This window comes from Dermacentor andersoni, chromosome 7 (genome assembly GCF_023375885.2).
Source record: "Dermacentor andersoni chromosome 7, qqDerAnde1_hic_scaffold, whole genome shotgun sequence".
NCBI lineage: Eukaryota > Metazoa > Arthropoda > Arachnida > Ixodida > Ixodidae > Dermacentor > Dermacentor andersoni.
Window position 1 is genome coordinate 154947910 of NC_092820.1, and position 16393 is coordinate 154964302.

Sequence of the window (16393 nt, forward strand, 5' to 3'; positions counted from 1 at the left end):
TTACGGGGAAATAATTTACCTCTTCTTTTTACAGATGTGCCCATTTCGTATTTGCTACAAGCTATAGTCAGCAATGGAAGCCGGGAGCAGCACATCCTTAATACAAGCTAAACGTGCATTTGACGCGTTATATTGAAGTTCAATTGCATGACTCACGTTCACCCAAAGGTTCGAACTGAAAGCCCCCAAAGTATATCAAGATGTTAGAGTACCTACTGTGCATAAAAATTAGTGCAGAAATTCAAAGCAGACCAGTTCAAAAATTGTGCAATATGTATTTTATTGCTCATTTTCGTTTTTAGCGTCTTATCAAAATACACTGTGCGAGAATGAAGTAATATTTTCATTCACAAACTTCTATTACGTGGCTGGAATGTTCAAAGTATGAGCAACTTACACAAACGTTAAAAACTTTCCGTATACTTTTTTCTTATGCTCCTCACTAATTACACCTGAGGTTGCCGATTTTGAGGACAGTGCCACTGGATAAAATATACCAATCGGAAGCTTCCAATGAGCAAGAACATTGTGTCTCTGGGCTGAATCTGTGTAATCTTTATACTTCATAGACTAGGCTTAGGGTATGAAAATGGAATATGAGCCCAGACAGTATTTGTGTTTGAAAAGTACGAATCACAGCCCATTCAATGACCCAGAATGAGGCATAAGTGAAATGTGGAATACAAATAAGAACTTGTTTCAAAGAAAACGTGTAAAAGTTGAGTTCAGTACTAGTCTGCGCTCTGCAATCCGGCTCGAATTTTTGCTTCAATTCTTAATTCTCGCACGCGCACAAGCCTACACTTCATTTATACTCAGTCTTCATGAAAGGAAAAATTGACAATCACCAATATGTGGCGCTAAGCTACAAAGGAAAACTATGCTGGTTTCTCAAGAATAAAGCCTCGTCACTAAAAAAAAATTTATTCAACAACGAAACTTCGTCTCTGACAAGCCCATTTGGGTTTCTTTTATAGCTTCATGCTACATACGGGTGAACGTCAATTTTTCCTTTCATGAACCTTCCTTCCCCTTTGCCATGTTCTTGGTCAACGACTGATGGTCACGTCTTCGATGCGTAGGCACAAAGAACACTCAATTTGTGCCATTCTCGTACATTTGTTGCGAACGAAGCAGCACTTGTACGTTTTCGCGAAATGTCACTCGTTTTATCAGATCATTAAAAGCCATCTGGTGATGTGATGTGTAAATAAAAACAGTTCTTGGCAGTGTGTGCGCTTGAATGTATGCAAGGGTGATGAGTTCTTGGTGTGACAGCACTTCCATGGCCGTGGAGGCGATGAAACAGTCGGAGCTGCCGATGAAGTTCTTGCACTGCTCAAATACGGTCGTGGCCCGTATAAGTCCAAGGTCACAATACGTTTTCTTTTTTTTTTCACTCATGCTCAAACTTCACACGCTCATTGTTCCTTCACACCGAGCTCTTCCACCACGTGACCACTGAGCTCATGCATGTCGCCAAGAAGTCCGTGAGCCAGTCGTGAAGAACTGCTTCTCCGGTCTTGTGTTGCTTTCTCTGCACAAAGAAAAAAAATCAAGACAATTTAAACACTGCAATCAACATAAGAACAGAAGCACAGAGAATCTTAATGGAACTGAGGAGTACACTGATAAGTCAATGCGATCCCCGCAATTTCTTTCACTGCCTTCTTGTCTGCTGCAAAAAAAAAAAAAAAAAAAGACTGGAACCTGTATTAGCTCTCATTTGGATATTTCTGCTTGCTTTCTTTTTTATTCTTGTCATTGCATAATGAGCTCGACTACTCGGTTCACTCGTTGCATAAACAATCCCTGATACATAGGTGCATTTTTTAAATATCCTTATAGACACAAGTGTTGAGAGAAACAGAAAAAAATAAAATAAACAGAATGACATGCATTTCAGCCTGCAGGAATCAAATCTTCAAAAATCGCGAAAGGATATTGTCTACATTTTCAACTCTGCCAAATCAATGAGCAAATAAATACATTAATTATGAATTAATAAAAGATCACTCAGCCTAATCTCACAAGCACGGTCACACAAGCGGCACCACATCTCCGTTTATATGCCGGGTAAATCCAGCCTTCCAGAATGAAGCGCAACACTAGGCTCCTCCTAATCGGGCACGACATGGAATACTGGCTACCATATGGCCCTGAATTTCGAAACACGGTCTATTCACGTGAATAATTTTCTACATTGTCTCGGTTCTCTGGCATCTTCGCAAGATTACGTGGCGATAAAAACATTTCGCTTGAAGAATAACAGAAGGCGGTAACTTTCTGCGCACTGGTTGGTGCCAACTCATACTGATCAGTGGCCTAAATGCCAACACGGCTGCAGATGCAAAACCTAACAGCTTGATCCATGTCTGATCCCAAGGGTACAAATGACTACAATACGCAAAAAGGCTTCTTAAAGTCAGGAGAAACGTGGCTGGAAATGTAATAAAAGAATATTAAATTATGCGATCCTGTAAACATAGAACCCCGAAGGGCTGGTAATCCCAGATGTAAAAAATAAATCAATTTGACTAAGAAATACGAATACAAAAAGTACGTCAGTGCAAGAAAAGAAGCACATCGTAAGAATAAGACATCCTTTAAATCTAGAATAAAGTGTGTCATGTACGCCGTATTTATATAGTCAGTGTGTGGTAAGTCGGACTTGCGTAAATGTCTGATCAGAGCACGCGTTATTGAAATCTTTGTACAATCAGCGCATGAAACTCACACACGGAAAAAATAACTTGATGTTCACACCGAAAAAGAAAATCTCTACAAACACTACACTATAAACCAGCGACAGTGCCTTGCATAGAAAACAGAAAAGATTGGTGCAAACTTGCATGGCAGTGAGTTATCCATTGCTTGTCATGAGGAAAGCTAAAGAAATGTTGCAATGAGCCGAACCACATTATTTGTCGGTCGCCACAAGATTGCCTTCTCTTTTGCACTAACCGAATTATCGCACAAACTTCAGAAGGACAACTATGCATGTGATTTACAGGCAGCGCAAGCACGCGCAGGATTTCTTTATAAGAAAGGATCTCGAAAACTTTACGAGAATTACCGACCAATTTCAATTCTTTCGTCTTTGGCAAGCATATTGGAAAAAAATAGTCTATGTTAATATGGCCTCATTCTGTGAAAAGTTTAGCCTTATTAACCCAGCGCAGTTTGGCTTTCGCTCGGGACAGAGTACTGTGGGTCTGTTGGAAGATTTTAATGACTATATCTGTAACGAAATCGATAAAAACAATGTTGTTTTGACTCTTTTCGTTGATTTAGAACGAGCATTTGACACATTAGATCATGAAGAGTTACTATCAAAACTAAGCAGATGTGGTTTCAGAGGCCCGTATTACTCATTTTTTAAAAATTATTTAACAGGCAGACAACAGTGTGTCCGTGTGGCGGAGTCCTATAGTTCTTTATTGCGTGTTAAATCAGAGGTACCGCAAGGGTCCGTATTGGGACCGCTTTTGTTTAACATTTACATGAATGATCTTGCTTGCTTACCACTAAAATCAAAAATTTATTTATACGCTGATGACACGGCTTTGGTTGTATCGAACAAACTTTCGAGCGAAGCCGCTAGAGTGTTACAGTATGATGTCTGTAAACTACTTGATTGGTTCATTAATAACAAAATGTTCATTAATAAATCGAAGACTAATATGATGTGTTTTCACAGCCCATATAAAGCAGTCACGGATATTTCCCCTGTTTATCTCCACACCAGTGACTGCCTTGCATGCTCATGTCCTCCGGTAGCTCTGGTAAATAGCACAAAATACCTGGGGCTACACTTCGACGACACATTGTCATGGAATGTCCACATTCAAGAGCTCGCAAAGCGCTTACGTGCTGTGTGCGCTCATTTGTATGCCCTAAAATCTTTCTGTGATGTAAATATTCGTAAAATGGTTTACAAGGCACTTGGGGAATCGATCATAAAGTACGGAATAACAATTTATGGCTTTGTTTCTTCTAGTAGAGTTAGGATAATTAACCGCATCCTAAAAAAAATTGCCTATAGCCTCTCGTATGGCACACTTGGTCACGGGGAAGATCTCTTGCTGAGCATGTACCAGTCAGACATGTTGTTTGTCGAGCAACAAGTTTTGTTCGACGCCATGTGCAAAAGTCATTTTTCTGCTAAATTCAAAAACTTGAACGTGAAATCTCGCAGTTTACGTCAGACAGAAAAATATGTGGTACCTCGTGTGTACACAAACTACGGCAAAAGAACTCGTGCTTTCTACGTGCCGGCTAATTTCAATAAATTGAAGGAGAATGATATGGCGGGAACATTTAAACAGATAAAATCACATTTAAGGTCATGGGTGATACGTAATGTCCATATTCTTTGATGTTTTCTTCGGGATTTGAAGCATGCGAACCTGATTGCGAAGTCATCTCTAATGTCAATGTGTACTTTTTTTCCCCTGTTGATGCAATAATTTCTTTTGTTCAAATAATATCTTTTGTTCACTTTTGCAATATCATTTTTTCCTATATTCTTTTTATTAATTTATTTATTTGTACACATACCAGTACTACCAGCTGACTGCCCAGCCTGGCACACAAGCAATGTTGCTTATGCGGGCTGGATCTGTAACAATGACATGACTGGATGTAATAAAGATTATTATTATTATTATTATTATTATTATTATTATTATTATTATTATTATTATTATTATTATTATTATTATTATTATTATTATTATTATTATTATTATTACTATTATTGGGGAAAAGGGGAGGAGAAAGTTGGGTGAGCCCCGTCAACTAATTCGATTGCGGTTCATTTGTGAGACTAACGGAACGACCTCGCCGACAGTTATTGAACGACCATACTATCTGCCTTTTATTCTACTTTTCTTACTTTAAGTCCTCGCTCCGGGAATAGTGAATTATATATAAAATTCCTGCGTCTGTTGGACCTCCCGTAGCACAACCGAAAAAGCGATAGCAGTCAATGAGCTCGGATTTTTGTTTAAGATATGCATGTCAGTTTGGCGGTTGGCGTCCCAGCATCTACGCAACGCAACTGACTTGCGCACTGCATCTGAGGCCAGGCAGTCCGTGATAGGAAGAAACGTTATCAGAACCCTAAAGTACGCATTGAAATTCCAACTGGGGAACGCCTTGACCAGCTCTCCCCCTTCAATTTACAATTCCCCAAGATGTCGTTATCCTTTCTCGCAGCCCTGGATAAAGCGAGAAGTCGGGGGGAGTACTCGTTCCGATCTCGGCGCCGGTTGCTTGCTTGCTGACGATTATCGCGTGATTGATGATTTTGGTCGAGCGAAACCTGAACTTCTGTAAACGCCACTAGAAAGTAGCCGAATTACCACATTGGTTTAGGCGATAAACATATTAGGTGGCTAAATGTACACGGTCTGAATCTACAGACTGGCGGAAGAAAAAAGAAAAGTTTTCTTCTTCACTTCAAGTCCACAGCACACAAGCGTACAGTGATGAAAAGGGGGGGGGGGGGACAATGTACAAAAAGCAGGGCCATTTGCAACTAGACTTTCATAGAAGAATCAGTAAATCATTAATAAACAAACTCAATGCATATACCCGTGGTCTCTTGGTAAGTAGCTCTTTGTTCAGTAGTGCAACACCGCTTCTGTCACTCACAACCTTCTTCGTCTTTATCCGCTTGTTCAATCCAGGCTTCGTGCGGTGAATAACCAAGGAGTCTAATTATTTACCTTCCATCCGGTTCGTTTTGTTTGCCCAGACAACTTCACGCTCGCACGAGTTGAGTCTCAAGACGTAAACTTCAATGTCGGCTTGGCTTTTGCTTAGAGAGAAGTTAGCGAGACGACTTCGACACTGACAAGTATGCAGAAGACGCAAAATGGTGTTCGAAATGCGGTACGTGTATCGTACAAGTTGTGTCTTACCATTACCGCACAAGAAGCGCACCCTTGGGCTAAGAGATCTTAAAACATTGTGCGTTCGCGGAAACAGGAAGAGCTTATCCAGAGTTCTACTCTTACTGCACTCTGACAGCCTGCGACTGATTCAAATGGCAAGTTTAGTTAGCTGAACGAAGCTGTGACTGCATTTTTTTATTCACTGTGCATCCTTACTTTTTTTTTGTTTCCCCTCTTAAATGTCCTATTGAGCAGCTGTCCCCAAAACAAAACCAAAGTATTCCTTCAATGCCAATAACTTGCTACAAATACTAGTCTCTATCCATGACATCTGTTTATAAAGTACCGCCTCTTTCCACCAGTGCCCGTTGCATGCTCTGTTACACGAGTGCATCTAACACGTACTGACAGCCGGCAAAGTGCTGTGAGCCAGGAGCACTGCATAAGATCGCGGCGAACGCACTAAGATCTGTGGCTGCCCAAAATGAAGTTCCATCGACCCGTGAAACACAATTCCTAAGGCCTATCTTGCGACCGACTCCGTCTCCCTAATTAGCGCCACAGCAGCGGAAGTGAATGGAAACAGACTTCCAAGTGCGTCGTTTGATTAAGACCTACACGCGAAACTAAACTCCCCTCGCACAGACTCCGCTTCCCCTCCTTTCTTCTCTCGCCCGGTTTCAACTCAACACGGACCACCGGCCACCCTTGCGCCTAAATACTAAGTCCCACACCACACCTAACGAAGCGGCGATGAATGCACTTACATTAATTACGTCACGCAGCTTTGAAAAAAAATTTCCCCCGTATCAGCGCGTAATCGAGAATGGAAATGAGTTACGTGCATACTGACCTCCCCGCATTTCTTCAGTGTCGAGTGAGGCCAGGCGTTCTTTATCTAACAGCTTAATTTAAATCTCGGGTATGTCCGTCTCCATCATTTATTACCCCTGCACGCATGAATGCTTGGCATAGCTTTATGCTAATTTGTTTTCCAGGAAGGGGCCCGCGGATATTTGCGCGTGTTCTGAAGCCACGCGTCACACTGAACGGAGGGTGACGAGCCTGATTAAAAGGCAGCGCTGACATGTCGTAAAACACCCCTCTTGCCGAAAAGACCGCGTTACGCGCATAGAAGTTGGGCGCATTGGAAAATGTATTGAAAGGAAGTTTTTTTTTGAAGGAGCAGAATAAGACAGGCGTGTTCCAAGAAAGACTTGCTGTCATTATTTCAGCTTCCTTAGGTGATTGCTTTCTCGACCATATTCATGAGCAACAGCGGAGCAACACCCTGGTACATATGTACAATTATCATAATTTTCGTTGCTCGTTTAACGCCTTTTCGATTTTGGCATTCCATTCCATCAACGTGAAGGGAGGTTCACGGTTTATGCAGATTTCAATTCCCTTATTTCGTTTCTTTGGCGCTATGCAGCCAACTATCACATTGAACAACTGCAAGATGTTGTTGGAGCCATTGCGACTACATGAGGCATAAAAACCAGCGTTGGAAGAGGGTACAAAAAGGAAGGAGCACACATACACACGGAGCACCGTTTGTGTGCTTCTTCCCGTCTTATGCCGTTTCCCAGCATTGGTTTTCTGCGAGTCGAGTAAAAGATATCCCGCCAGCGAATTCTCACTTGACGCAATTTCAAACGAAATGAGCGCCACGCTATTAAAACTGAGAACGAAATTATGTGCTGGTTTGTATCTCTCTACATACAGAAGATAAAATTAGGTATACTTGCAAATGTAACTATTCTTTTTCGCGCTTCCGAAATAAAGACGATAATGTATAGATCATAAAAATCAAAGATTTAAGAGGAAACATTACAAGCCACACATCCGAGTACATATTTCAAAGAGCTATTCTGCTACTGAACTTGTAAAAGTCCCACGTTCGGCCCTCGCTTGGTTCTCTTCAGTTTTCAATACGGAGGTTTTCTTATCCATGCTTCGCATATTTCTACTCGGTTAACACCTAGATTTGATGTGACAAGGGGAGTGCGGCAGGGTTGTCCTTTGTCACCCATATTGTTTGTGCTTGCGATTGACTCGTTGTTAAGGCGGTTTAGCGAGAGCCCGCTCGTAAGAGGTCTTCCTATGCCGGGAACCGGGTGCATAAAAATATCAGCATATGCGGATGACATCACTTTGTTTTTACGGGATGGGGACAGTCTTGTAGAGGTATTTCGTATTTATAATCAATATGCTTCAATGTAAGGGGGCAAAATAAATATGAGAAAATGTGAAGCAATAAATTTAGGTCGCGCCGAAATAACGCTACCAGGGGACATTAAACAGACCGAGCATATGCAAATACTAGGTATCGAATTTTGTACAGGTGGTATTTCACCTCACACGTGGCGAGATATTGTCAGCTGCATTAAAGAACAGTCGGAAGCAGTGACTGCGTCGCCACTGCCGCTGGCAGAAAGGGCTTTCTTCATTAAGAACGTATTGTGCAGTAAACTGTGGTTTGCTGCAAGGGTAGCTCTCCCGCCGTCACCAACAGTACGAGTAGTAAACTAACTTATTTTCTCATGGTTCTGGCTAAACAAGTCGCAATACGTAGCGCAGCAATTCTTGCGTCTCCCGAAATCCAGTGGAGGATGGAGCTTGCCGTGCATAGTTACATTCGGTAGGCTTTTGTGCACTAAGGGTACATGTGATCTACTTGATGATGATGAGTACCCTGGTAGGCCACTGCTCCTTTATTGGCTGGGCCATTACCGTCGAACGCCTATGCCGCAGTGTACAGGCAACTTGCTTCCGACGGCGCTAGCGCCAGCACCGCAGTATGCGGCGGCTGCGCGCTTGCAAAGCCAGCTTGTACAACTAAGAATCACAACGTGGCGTGCGAAACCAGTTTCCAGGCTTTGTGAAATGTTGTGTGAGACAGCTGTACCTCCACGGACAGCTACTACACAAACATGGACAGCCGTGCTTTCACCTGATTTGCCCTCTCAAGTGAAGGATTTTCATTGGCAACATCAGTGGGGCATTCTACCTACAAGAAACAGGCTCGAACGCTGGCATATGGTAGCGAATGATAAATGCATATATTGCGCACAAACAGAGGCCAACGCGCACGTAGTAAAGGAGTGCGTTGTAGCACGCACCTTCTGGAAGCTAGTTTCAAGAATGTTCGGAATATCCATCGTGCGGCCACCACAGCGCCGAGATCGGTTTGCGAGTCTCGTCTACTACAGCGCTAGCTACGTTTTGTGGTGCTTCCGCAACATCGCAGAACGATCTCGGCAGTCAAATAGAGCAATGTACCCCAGAATGCGGAAACTATGGGTGATAGTATGGGGTCATCTTGAAGAACAGTTGTTCAAACTCGGTGAAGCCGAGTTTATTCGCCGCTGGTCTACGCGGTACATAACCGTATGCCGAGGCAAAGTCTTTCTACAGCCAGAATAACGCTCAATTCTGTTGCCCGAGTTCAGACTGTATCTGTATGTGCCCCGGGTACCTTTCATAAATTCGAGGCTGACAATAATGCTTTTGCGTGGACGCTGTAATGAGTTTTGTTGTTGTTGTTGTGTGAGGCAAAGCCAGTGTCAAGCAGACACCATTTATTATTTCGTTTGCTAGTCTGTTTTGTTTACATCACGTATGATGTATTACATGTGCTGTACCTTATATTGTACTTTTCGTTCATACCACAGTTGTAAGCGTGCCTACGGGTGAATAAATTTCTTTGTCAGCAATTCATTTCAAGACTGTATCACAGAGAGTTTTAGCTGTACGCTTGGGGTCTGCTGTGCTCACATCTTTCAATCCGAAGAAATTGCGCAGACAGGCGTTCTGTCACAACGCCAGTGCGCATAAGCACAACGCTCATGACAACAGCGCAATATACAACACTGTCTTCATTCCGCTCTTTTAAAACGTCCTTGACTCCGTTGCCAAATGCATCGGAGCAGAGCGTGATGGTGGATCTACTTGGTTTCTCAGCCAAGCTGGCAGTGGGTCGATCACCTCACTGGTAGGCACACTCACGAAAAAATGCAAAATCGCTCCACCTCTTCAGAAGCGTTTGAGTACGTTAAGCGACAGCAGAGTAGAACGCAAGGAACAGGCTGCTGTCGCGAGTGCTGTAAATATTCAGCGGGGCCAGAAGGCGACGGGTCCACAGATATTCGTCCATCACAAGTCCGTATTGTAACAGTCTTTGTATCAGCCCATCATCGTTAGCGTGACGCACCAACCTCGATCCCCCATTCCTACGCCTTCCTTCCCCCTAATTGCGTTTTTCCGACGCAGCGGTCTTCCCGTTCATACTATGGGAGACTCCATGGCTCAGTGTGATGGATTGCCAGACAGGAGATCCTGACAGTCGTTGGCGCCTTCTGCAAAGCGACTCATAAGTCCGGACAAGTGCCCTGGAAGGAACATAGCCGCGTGCAGCTTTCCGGGTGGTGCTAGCGCCATTTCCTCTGGCGCCTTCCTGCTTGAAAAACGTTAGCAGCTTGTTGCGGGCTGTTCGTTGCTTGTTTCCCAGCAAGAAAGGCCGGTAAATAAAGCTTTGCCGGCCCATCTATATTGTATGGGGCACACTTAGGAGCAACATTATGCTTGCTCTACTTGCAACATTACAATTCGCTCACAACATCATCTATGCAGAGCTTACAACGCTATGGTTTGATCTGATAAAGTCTTTTCTTTAAGACTTGATTAGACTTGGTTTGGCGCACAATGGTTGCCTACTGGCGGATAATATAAAGCACAAAGTATATTGTTTACGAATTTCGTGTTTGACGCAAGGCGCAGGTAGGTTGGGAAGATGTTACCATCTACGTTAGCGCTAAATAATTCAAACTTCTTCCGCGTCTCTCTGCCGTTTTGTTCAAAGTTCCCTACACTTACTAGGCTGTTCGTAGTTGTGTTACAGCAAAAACAAATTCTATGAGAAAATAAGAAGAGACAAAGCAGAGTGCTGACCCTTATTGTATTGCGCACGCATTGTACATGTGCATTAATACTGCTACAAATAATGCATGACCAACCAGCTCGTCAGCAAGCACTATTAAAGCTCATCAGGGTCAATGTTTTGTTTCTTTTGAATGCAATCTATCTTTGTAAGCGCCCATTCTTGATAGGGTTTCTGATGCTTGCACTTGATAAAAACATAAGCCCACCAAAATGTAAAGTGCGCGTAAGGCCCTCATGTGAAAGAACTAGCTACATAACACTTTGAAACTAAATTGTTGAGACCAATCATAGATTACCGATGCTTGATTACTTTTACAAAACCAACGTTACTGTTACATGGCAAGGGTTAGCCAGAACCGTAAATGATGGATCGTCCACGCAGATGTTGGCTCCTTCAGCTAGTACAGAAACTCGATACCAGACGGCAATATCTGTTGAAGACTAAGGAACCAAGCACGTTAATCATAACAGGATATCGTAACAATACGCTACTTGAGTGGCTTGCCAGGGTGCCATCGCAAGGGATAATTTTATGCGCATTTGCAATGCGCAAACCAGATTCATATATTTAGGTCCCCTTCATGGGAACATTGCAACCACACGCCGCCTCAACGCCGTCATGACATGACGTACGTTCTGAAATGCAACCTGGTAGAACTTCTATCGGTGCTACTCAGGTTCTGAATGCTTGTGTGCGGCACCCGACTTGCGTTGGAAATTTGGGGGTTTCTTGTTATCCTTCGCAGATATGAGCTCTGCGTGTGTCTCTATCCTGGGTCCCGTCTGAACATTTGCGCAATATTTTTCAACGGTTTGCACCTTCCCATCGATTGCGTACGTGAGAACTTTTCTGATTGTATGGTCCTGGTTTACATATACAGTTCAATTATTGCGTGACTGGTTCATGTCGTCGGGCAGATATGCGGTCTTCTTCATGAATTATCCATACATTGTCGCGCTTTCATTTTACCTCCTGCACCTCAACATATATTCGGCCATATCTTCGCAAGACGCTGTTCACTTATACACATCTTTTTGTTATTGCAATTGCTAACGCCTGTTTCTGCTCGGTTATCATGTACAATGCAAAATGTTTAACGTACGTGTGCTGTACTGTGCTTCTGCGGTATTTGAACAAATTTCATCGTTGCTGAGCAGGGTTCACAGCCGGCCGGAAAAGTGTACGGAACATGAGATCGATGGCAAACGTGAATTCTTGATTTCTCAAGGCATGACAGTAATAATTTAATCGGTTGCTATGTAGGTAAGAGGACGTATACTACCAACTGAAATTTAATTTTATGCTTTGTTCACGGACTCCGGCAGATTTTTTTCTTTTCTTTTTTTATTTCCATATTTGGTGCTGCGTCAACTTTTATTGCGGACGGCAAGTTGTGGAAGACACAAAAAGGTATGGTGGGTCCGTCGTACCTCAGCTCTCAGTCAATGTTCCAGAGACCAATAAGGAGAAAAAAAATTACTATTTCACCCGAAAGACGAAGCATGTATACCTATACCAGAGTACTAGACAACTACGTGAAATTAGGTTAGTAGTTTTATAGGCCGTATAAACTGCCGTATGCAGTGAGTTACCAATCAAATTAACAATCATGGTGTAAACATCTTGAAGGGGCAGTGCAAGACGACGAAGACAAAATGCAGGAAACACACAGGACAGCGTTGAACTCACAACTAACTTTAATTGAAGGCAAACACAAACTTATGTACTGCAACCCATACCCATGTGCTCTCTCATGGTCGGTGTCATTGTCAGTGTACAGGCAAAAATGCATAACCCTGTAATCTAATGTTACACTATGAAGCTGTTCAAAAATTCAAATTCCCTGCCATACAAATTTAATGATGGCATGCTTACACAACGCAATCCTTGTTTCCTGATATAATAGGCCTCAACAATCTCCCTCGTAGTCTGATTGCTATGCGCGGAAAGTATTGTGGTGTCTTCATAGATTGGTGTGCACCCATATTCAGAGCAACGCCGCGCGACATGGGAGTAGGCATTACCCGTTAGTGAGCGCCTATGCTCTGACAATTTAATGTTCACACGGAACATTAAACATGTTCACATGGAACAGTAAACACTACTTCCTTGTGAAAGGCGAAACGTCTTTTAACGGCTCAGCGTTTATTTCGTTTCTCTCACGTGATTAATTCGCAACCCGACAAGATATCGTCCAACAATTAATTTCACTTGCAATCCTCAGAGTCAGCCGAATAAATTCATTTTTTAGCCGAAGAGAAAAGCTTTCGGGGAATAGCAATAACACATGCTCAGTTGTTTCCCTAGCTTTACCGCAGCAAGCACATGCTTCTTCTTCCTTTTTATACCTCGCTTTATAGGTGTGTGTTCTGAGGCATCCTGATCTAGCTTCGAAAAGAAAACGTGAGCCGCCGCGCCATCTGTTGAGCACAGCGGACACGCTTCCCCTTCGTCGTGCCCATTGGTGCGTGCGCGCCAAGTTACGCGAGGCGTAAAACGCAAGCAGGCTTACCAATGGTAGGAGGAACGAAAACTCTGCCACGATGAATGCTGAGTAAGGCTCACCAAGCGATCGCAACCTGCCTCGCTAAGGGAGGCAAACAGACGGGCATACAACGCTCGCCTAAACCCATGCCCGTTGTTTTAGCGCGTCCCCCTGTCGAGGCCCATGAAGCTGGCGGCATATTTAACGCTTTCTACACAGCCCTCTCCCCAACACTACCCGCCCACCCTCGCATCCCTCCACCAACATTTGCATCCCAGCCTTAGCAATAGCACGTGCACGTTGTGCTCTGGTAAGCATATGATGCGTGGAGGAAGGGGTATGCATTACAACATCCCGGCGAAGCAGCTTATAGAACAACGATTGTCGTGCTTTTGTTTGCGTTATGACACAGCGCGGGCGACGCTTAATTTAGCGTATTACGTTTTTATTGATGCCCAGTTGAAGACCCACTATTGTAGTGAATCAGCTTGTGATGTAAAGGTTAACATGTAGAAAAGGAAGAGCAACGTTTATTGCCGTGCACGCGATTCGGCCGAGTGCAGATAAACGTGGCAACAGCCTCAGCAAAATATTTCTTTTTCTGTTTTTCTTTTTTTTTTGACTCTTGCAACTGCCACGTAATTCTTGAAAGCGGCAGCGCGGCAAGCATCAAGTTGGCGACAACGAATGAACATTGCCTCATAGCTCGTTTTCTGCAGTCAGTATGCGAAAGGAATTTCATTAGCATGGAAGGTAACGTCAGAAGCCGTGTTGAAAAGTTACTGAAAGGGCAAACTAAAAAACAAGCGAGCATGCTAACCGAGCAAGCAAACAGCCGCTTAAAGGCATCCTCAAACTTGCTTTTAACGGCGCCTCCTGGAACTCACGAACGTAACTGGAAAGACATAGATACAAGCTTTAGTGGTAAGCTGTAGATATTAGCCTGACACGCTATTCCAGGTGCTGGGTGACGATTATGATATGTGCAGTGGTAAACAGTTCAGAGCACATACAGTTACGCACGCCATATATATAGTGTGCGTAATAAAGAAACTTGCATCAGGGTTGATGACCATGACTATGGCAATTCTGGCATAGATGGAACTTCATAAATATCACTGGGCGATGATGTCGCAAGAAAAGCAGTTCAAGCAGTTCGAAAAAATGAGCCCTGTTAGCTTTCCCACGCCTAGGCACTCGTAAAACTTGTCCTACGTCCGCTAACTCGGTTTCGCTGTTAGAAGAAAACAAAATTCAGAAGAGGGATGAACTATGCGAGAATAAAAAAAAACATGAATCAGCACAGAGCATAACGTGGTAGAGTCCATCCTCAAGCAGGACTCCAGAAACCACACTCCACTATGTAATTACCAGCGGCGAGTACAGAAACCCTCCGACACCCTCGACCTCACACATTCACCGTGCTAAGTGGAGTTGGAACCCCCTTTAAGCAGCGGGTCGGTTTGGGCCTGCCCTAGACCACCCGTCGCTTGTGGGCCTGAGCGGGCTGATATCGCTTCCGCTCGTGCAGTCGTAGTTAACCACACAGGTTTCACGCTCGGTCGAAACACCGGTTCTTCAAAGCAAAGTGCGCTTGAGAGTCGTCACGTGGGAAAACACACCAGTGGTCGTTCAAGCATTTCTTTGTTCGCGCTCACTCTTGTGTGTTTTTTATACATATAGAAGTGTGGCCTAGCGGAAATGAAGAGAGAGAAAATAATTAGTACTCTAGCCTCTCGGACCCCAAGACCGCTCGGGGAAACGGGTACTTTTCAAGTCGGTTCTTAGTGACAATACCGACTGTTAGGTTACGAAGGTTAAAGTCTAATTGTTTTGTTTAAATACACCAGCTAGATGCCGAGAGAAGAATGTCCATGTAAGAGGAGGAAATAAGCATCTCCTCCTTACTCTTGACGAAAACACAAGTTATTGGCGTAAATGAAGGTATAAACAGGTAACATAACGTGGTGGGTTGGCATTTTCATGCTGCATACCTGATTTTTGTCTGAACTTGCACAATTATACAGGCGCTTCACTTGTTTTTTTCGCCGTTTCCGAAGACACAACGATACAGCCCGAATGGGCGAGAACTAAACGATTGGCTTTGTTTTTAATAGCATTAAAATCACAGTGGATTCAGCACAGCCACAGGCAATTTATATTTTCTAGCAGGTGGCCTGTAGGATAGAAACGAAGTAAATGACGTCCCCATTAAACGCCTTAACCAAATCGTTCTGTGTTTTTCCTTGTGAAGCTTCTCTTCTGCTTTCCCAAAACACCATCGTCTTGTAATCTGTGTCTCCGAAGCTATACGAGAAAAGTATCGCATGAAAACCCGGGAATGACTTGGCGATTGAAAAAGGATACCCTCTCTCTTCATCCCAACACCAGCAAGAAACTTTTTTTTCGATTCTGAGAAGAAACTCTCTCTCTCTCTCTTTCTCGCAATCGATGTTTCAGGCGAAAATTCGATTATGTTTTTCTTTTCAATAAAATAAGAAGCGAAGTCATCTCGACAATCTACCGAGATAATTATGCTACAGGAAGAGACAAGAGGGAGAAAGAATTTCGCGCGGGATAGACACGGTTGCACCCGTTATATGAAGACACCAATTCGGTAAATTTGCTGGTTTTCCGGAAACAGCTCAACAGCTGGGTAAAAAAAAAAATTCTTTTTTTGAGAAGACAGGAACGCGCATGTAGCATTGGGTAATCCTGAAGGATCAATGAACGACTCGCTGCCCGAGAGAACCTAGAGTTCACAAGAGTTATCTTCGAAGACCGTGTCCGTTCCACCAATTCAAAATAGTAATAATCAAATGGAGCGGCTGCGAAGCCGTAAATCGGCATCCGCTAGCACTCTTCCGATTTCGAGTGTGGCGAACCTCATCAGTGGGCTCATCCATGCGTGCTTTCGCCCGGCGGGACCCGGCACCCCCGCCGCAGGTGGTCGGTAACGGTAAAGCCCTCATCCCCCACCCCCCCCCTCCCCTTCAACAACCACTCCCCGTCCCCCGGCCGCCGAGCCAAGCGAGTTGCACGCTTGAATGAGCTACAATGACG

General features: G+C 43.7%; 1 protein-coding gene and 1 long non-coding RNA gene across 2 annotated transcripts in view; one reads left to right on the forward strand and one right to left on the reverse strand.

Moving 5' to 3' along the window:
• LOC140219361 (uncharacterized) overlaps positions 1-16393 on the forward strand; it is a 166886-nt gene that overhangs the window by 79234 nt on the left and 71259 nt on the right. The gene's annotated exons all lie outside the window — the stretch shown is intronic.
• The window catches only part of LOC126533531 (uncharacterized), a 31732-nt gene continuing 15602 nt past the window's right edge, over positions 264-16393 (reverse strand). Inside the window, exon 3 of the mRNA XM_050180700.3 lies at positions 264-1537. Within this exon, the coding sequence (XP_050036657.2) occupies positions 1433-1537 (105 nt within the window). The 3' untranslated portion in view covers positions 264-1432. The remainder of the gene's footprint in view (positions 1538-16393) is intronic.